Source organism: Malurus melanocephalus, unplaced genomic scaffold (genome assembly GCF_030028575.1).
Source record: "Malurus melanocephalus ecotype Western Australia unplaced genomic scaffold, MMel_1.1 scaffold_107, whole genome shotgun sequence".
Lineage (NCBI taxonomy): Eukaryota > Metazoa > Chordata > Aves > Passeriformes > Maluridae > Malurus > Malurus melanocephalus.
In genome coordinates, this window is record NW_026623339.1 from 2,146,489 (window position 1) to 2,151,975 (window position 5,487).

The 5,487-nt window shown below is 67.8% G+C and overlaps 3 protein-coding genes across 3 annotated transcripts in view; 1 reads left to right on the forward strand and 2 right to left on the reverse strand.

Moving 5' to 3' along the window:
- WBP1 (WW domain binding protein 1) overlaps positions 1–472 on the reverse strand; it is a 2,978-nt gene extending 2,506 nt beyond the window's left edge. The window contains exon 1 of the mRNA XM_057369366.1: positions 395–472. Coding sequence (XP_057225349.1) covers positions 395–472 — 78 coding nt within the window. The remainder of the gene's footprint in view (positions 1–394) is intronic.
- A 32-nt stretch (positions 473–504) lies between these two features.
- Positions 505–3,538, reverse strand: INO80B (INO80 complex subunit B). Its single transcript, XM_057369356.1, has 5 exons — positions 2,784–3,538; positions 2,497–2,674; positions 2,245–2,366; positions 1,894–2,108; positions 505–1,586 (listed from the first exon to the last, which is right to left on the reverse strand). The coding sequence occupies exons 1-5, from the start codon at positions 3,277–3,279 to the stop codon at positions 1,122–1,124; spliced, it is 1,476 nt and encodes a 491-aa protein (XP_057225339.1). The 5' UTR covers positions 3,280–3,538; the 3' UTR covers positions 505–1,121.
- Positions 3,539–4,492: 954 nt separating this feature from the next.
- The window catches only part of RTKN (rhotekin), a 16,624-nt gene continuing 15,629 nt past the window's right edge, over positions 4,493–5,487 (forward strand). Inside the window, exon 1 of the mRNA XM_057369367.1 lies at positions 4,493–4,820. Coding sequence (XP_057225350.1) covers positions 4,508–4,820 — 313 coding nt within the window. The 5' untranslated portion in view covers positions 4,493–4,507. The remainder of the gene's footprint in view (positions 4,821–5,487) is intronic.

Below are 5,487 nucleotides of genomic sequence, written 5' to 3' on the forward strand. Positions count from 1 at the left end.
AGCCGATAGCCAATCCACGCCGCCGTCACCGCCCGGCCGCAGCCAATCACGCGCCGTCTGCCCGAGCCTCACGCCCAACAACAGAGACAAAGGGGCCGAGCCCCGCCCCCTGCGTGATTGACGGCAGCCGCGACCAACCGAAAGCGGAGCACCGCTCTGAGGCCGTGATTGACTGCGACCCCAACCAATGGCAGCTCAGCCCTGCGCCGGCCGGAGGGCGCAGCCTCCCTCGCCCCGCCCCGGGGCGGGCACTCGATGCTGCACAGCCAATGCGCGCGCGGGCAGGGCTCCGTCCGTCTGATTGGCGTGGCGGCTGACCAATCAGCGTCGCCGCTCTTCGCTGGGCAGGGTCCCAGCCAATGGGCGCTGCCGGAGAGCGCCCCGCCCACCAGACCGGTGGGYTCTTCCACAGCGCTGCCCAGGGAGGGTGGTCTATACCATTGTGCTCCCGGGGGGTACCGGACTGTACCATAATGTCTCCCCCATTCCAGCAGACACAAACACGGTTCCTTCACCAACAGCCTTTAATCAGCTCTATAACACCAGGTCCTGCTCTTCTCTGGGACCTCCTTTATCCCCCCAGGACCACCCTCAGCCCCTGCTGGGGTCCCCAACMCTGTGTCTGCGGTGGAGGGGCTGGRGCCCTCCGGAGCTCCACATCCCCGCTGTCCATATTGAGCTGGAGGAACCAGAGTCCCCTGTGTCCATGAGGAGCTGAAGCCGTCCTACTCCCTTATGTCCACATGGAGTGGCCAAAGCCTCTGTATCCAGGGCAGAGGGCTGGGAGTTCTGACCTTCTATATCCATGTGGAGGATCTGGAGTCCCCTGCAGCCCTCCAAGTCCACAGCARAGTGTCTACAAGTTTGTCTTCCAAYCCTCTGTGTCCATGCGGAGAATCCAGAGTCCTCTGAAACTCCCTGTGTTCACRTGTAGGGTCTGGAAGCCCTGTTCTGGCCCTTTGTCTCCATGGCCAAGGGTCCATAGCCCCAAGGGGGGCACCCTGGTGTCTGCAGCAGCCGTAGATTGTGGCAGCAGCAGCCCAGACTGCAGTGTGGGTGGTCCCTGTGTCCATGGGGAGGCTCTGTAGCCCCCGGGGAGAATCCGTAGCCCTCCAGAGGGGTCACCCCGCCATCTGCAGCAGCTGCAGGTTGCGCTGGTAGCAGCCCAGGCTGCAGAGCGGGCGGCCGGTGCGGGCGCAGCTGTAGCGTTTGGGGTTGGGGCAGCCGGGCACGGCGCAGGGCTGGGCGGGGGGCACGGGCGGGGCGGTGGCGGCGGGCAGCGGCAGCGGCAGCCCCGCGGGGAAGGACACGGTGACGCCGTCGGCGGCGCTGCGGTAGTGCACGACGGGGCAGGGCGCGGGCCGGGCGCGGCGCTCGCGMAGGGCCCTCACCTTGGCCTTGTGGGTGCGGGTCAGGCGCTCGATGGTCTGGTTCTTGCTCTCCTCGGCCTTGCGGGCGGCCTGGAGCCGCCGGCGCCGCGCCCGCTCCTCCCGCTTCTCCCGCATCTCCTCCGTCACCTCCTTGGCCTTGGCGCCCATGGGCAGCTGCAGCAGGGGTTGGCTCTGCTGCTTGTGCAGCAGCGCACGCTGGGGGGACATGGGGGTGTCAGGGTGGGGATGAGGGACTGACAGATCCATGCACGGCCCCTCCCCAGGGCTCTAAACTTGCCCTCCGCCAGCTATAGAGCTCCCCGAGGGTTCAGGACTGGGTCCCTGATGGCTCCAGCTCTGCCCACACCAGTCCTGGGGTCCTTGCAGCTCCCTCAGAACCCCCCAGCCATCCCTCAGCCCTGTCCCAGTGTCCCCAGAGCCCCCCCCAGTCCAGTCCCCACCAGTTCCAGCACCCCCAGCAGCTCCCTTGCCCCCCTCAGCCTTGCCCCTCGTGCCCCCTGACCTGCCGGGCCGTCAGAAGGGACTCGTCCACCTCCCTCTTGATGTCGCCGTTGTCGTCCAGCTCCCCCCTCTCCAGGGCTGCCAGCCAGCGCCGCTCCTCCTCCTCCTCTTCCTCCTCCTCCTCCTCTTCCTCCTCCTCGCCCTCCTCTCGGGGAGGGAAGCAGTTCTCAGGGTCCAGCTCGGGCAGTGGGGAGGGGGCCAGGTTGCTGTCCTCATCTGAGGGGGGCCAGCATGGGGACAGTCACAGAGGGTGAGGGTTACCCAGGGTCACACCGGAGCCACRAGAGGGGTCCAGGTCACCCCTGTCCCCACCCAGCCCTCACTCCGAGCCCCTGTGATCCCCTCAACTCACCCAGCCAGGCYCGGTACTGCTCGATAGGGACCCCCTCGCTGGGCTCCTCCTCGTCCCCCGCCAGCAGCGGGGAGGGGGATGGCGAGTGCGGCCCCTCACGGACCACCGTGAACGTGGGGACACTGTGGGGAAAGAGAGGAGTTACGGGGGTCCCGGTGAGGGGGGACACGGAGCCATGCCCGGCCCAGGCTTCCCCCTCCTCCTCCTCCTCCCACATTTCGGTGCCCCCGGACCCCCCAGCTCCCTCCTCACCTCTTGGTGCCCAGGATCTGCCCCCCCAGCTTGATCCTCAGCCGCAGCCGGGGCTGCCGGGGGGGTTCGGGACCCGGCGACGGCCCCGCCTCGTGGTGGTGCCGCTTCTTGTGCTTTTTCTTGTGTTTCTTGTGTTTCTTCTTGTGGCCGCCATGGCCGCCCGCCTCGGCCTCCTGCCCTGTGGGGGGACACGCAGGGTCAGCGAGGGGGCTCTGCCCCGCTGGAGAGGGACCCCGCAGCCTCCCCCGGACCCCTCCAGGATCCCCCCCGACCCCGCGCCCTCTCACCGTGGCCGCCGGCCTCCATCGCTCCGCGCCGCCAGGCCCTGCGCATCCGCCTGTGGGGGACCCAATTCGGGCAGGACCCACTTCCGGCCGAGCTCACTTCCGCCCGGACTCGCTTTCCTCGGCCATCCGGGCGGGTGACGCCGCTGCCGCCATCTTTGAAGCGGGCACGTGGTGCAGCGTTCCGGAGGGAAACCGGCACCGAGGGTGTTTTTGGGCCGCCCGCGCCAGATGTGAGAGCGCACAGATGTGTGAGAAATGACAGGGGTGAGCACGGATGTGAATTCACGTGTGAGCTGTGCAGATGTGCGTGAAACCACGGGGCGAACACGCCGGTGTCATCACAGGGGTGATCAGGGGTCCGGGGTGGGGCTGTTCCTGCCCAGCAGTGAATCCCGGGGGTCCTGGTGGCGATGGAATCCTGGGGGACATCGGGAAGGGCAGTGCCAGCAGGACACAGGGTGATCCTGCCCCTCTGCCCTGCCCGGGTGAGGCACATCTGGGGTGCTGTGTCCAGGTCTGGGCTCCTCGGGACCAGAGAGGTCCAGGAGTGGGGCCAGAGGAGGCTACGAAGGTGATTTGGGGTCTGGAGCACCTCCCAGTCTGTGGGAGCTGGATATGGTTTGTCCCGGGAGAAGACTGAGACAGGACCTCATCAATTCACACAAATATCCCAAATATCTGCATTAAACCCTCAAATACCCACCCAAATATCTCCAATAGCCACACAAATCTCTCATCTGAGAAGAGATCCCATCAATCCCCGCAAAAACCCCATCAATCCCCGCAAAACCCCCATCAATCGCCACAAAAACCCCATCAATCGCCACAAAAACCCCATCAATCCCCACAAAAACCCCATTGATCCCCACCAATCTCTCCTCGGGCTGTCAGGACCGTGCCCAGGGCAGGACCAGGGAGGAGTTTTGGCCGCGGACTAAACCCAATCCCAGCTCAGCTCGAGGCAGAGCTGTTCCCCACGGAGCAGCCAAGCGCTGGGAGAGGTCACCAGGCGTGTGTCACCTCTCCAGGTGGCACCGCCCGGGCGGGGGGTGGCACTGGGACATCTCCAGACGGCTCCGCCGGGATTCCCTGCGGGCACACGCGCGTGTGTGTGACGGCTCCGTGCCCTCCGGTGGCCGCGACRCTCGTGCGCACACACAGAGATGTCACACACACGCAGATGTCACAGCCCGACACGCACAGATTCCCCCCCGGAATGACACAGAGACGCCCCCGCCCCCCGCCCGCAGCTGCCGCTGCCCCGGGCCATTGTCCCGCCCGTGCCAGGAGCCGCCGGCACCGATCGCCGCCGCCGCCCCCCCGTGAGGRACCGTGCGGGGCCGTGAGCGGCGATCCCGGCATCTCCCGGTCCGTCCCGGTGTGTCCCGCTTATCCCGGTGCACCGGAGCCCGGGCGAACTCCGGGGAACCCCCCGAACTCTGCGAACCCCGGGACTCCCTTGGCTCCTCTCCCGGAGCACCGGGATCGCCCGGAAAGCTCCAGAGGACCGGGACAACCTGGGACACCGGGAACACCGGGATCCCCCACAAAACCCGGGTGCGTTGGGACTCCGGGACCCCCCGAGATTTCCCGGACCCCGCAAAAGCTTCCAGAGCTCGGGATCCCCGCGGGACCCCCGGGAGCGGCGGGACCGCCCAGAAACCTCTGGATTCCGGGACACCCGGACCATCCCGGACCCTCTGGACCCCCCGGGACCCCCGCCCATGTTCCGGCGGGACGAGCGCAGCCGCGCCACGGTGGCGCGGGGGTCAGCGCTGGATATGGAACTGCGCCGGGGCCTCCGCTGCCCCCCGGCCCCGGTATCGCAGGTACGGGAGCACCGGGAGCACCGGGAGCACCGGGAGCACCGGGAGCAGCGGGATCAGCCCGGGCACGAGGCCACGGGGGCGGCCGCGGCCTCTCCCTGCCCCCCGGGTCCCCCGGCCCGTCCCGTCCCGTCCCGCTGCCCCGGCCCAGCCGGGAATTCCGGTGGGATCCGGCACAGCGGGAAGCGCCCGCGCCCCCGGCACCCGACGGGTGGGGGCACTGGGAGGACTGGGAGAGACTGGGAGGGGCTGGGGGTGTGGGGAGGGGACAGGGGAGTCCCGCAGGTTGGGGTGGCGGTGCCCGGGAGGGCAGGTGGCAGAGGAGGACGTGGTGTCAGGGGACACGGGACACTTGGCATCTTTATGGGGGTCTCAGTGCCCGCGGGAGGGTGGGGTTTTGGTGGGCACAGAGGGTCCCAGTTCACCCTGTACCAGCGACATTTGGGGGTCCCGGTGCACTGTGGGGGTCCCGGTGCACGGGATGGTCTCGGTGCATTCGGGGGGTCCCAGTTCACCCAGTCCCGGCTGCCCACAGAGGGGTCCTGGTGTACCGGGGGGTGTCTCAGCTCACCCAATGTCGGGGGTCTCGGTAAATTTGGGGAGTCCCGATGCACATTCAGGGGTCCCGATGCATTTGTGGGGKGTTCCGGTGCATCCTGGGGTGGGTCTGGTGCATTTTGAAGGCTCCCGGTGCACTTAGGGGTGGTCCCGGTGCTTACGGGGGTCCCGGTCTTTCAGTACCGACTGCTCTTGGCGGGGCTCCCSGTTCGTTCGGGGGTGTCTCGGTGCKCTCTGAGGGCTCTTGGTGCTCTCGGGGCTCGTCCCGGTGCATTTGAGGCCGTCCCGGTGCACTTTGGGGAGGTCCCGGTGCATCTCGA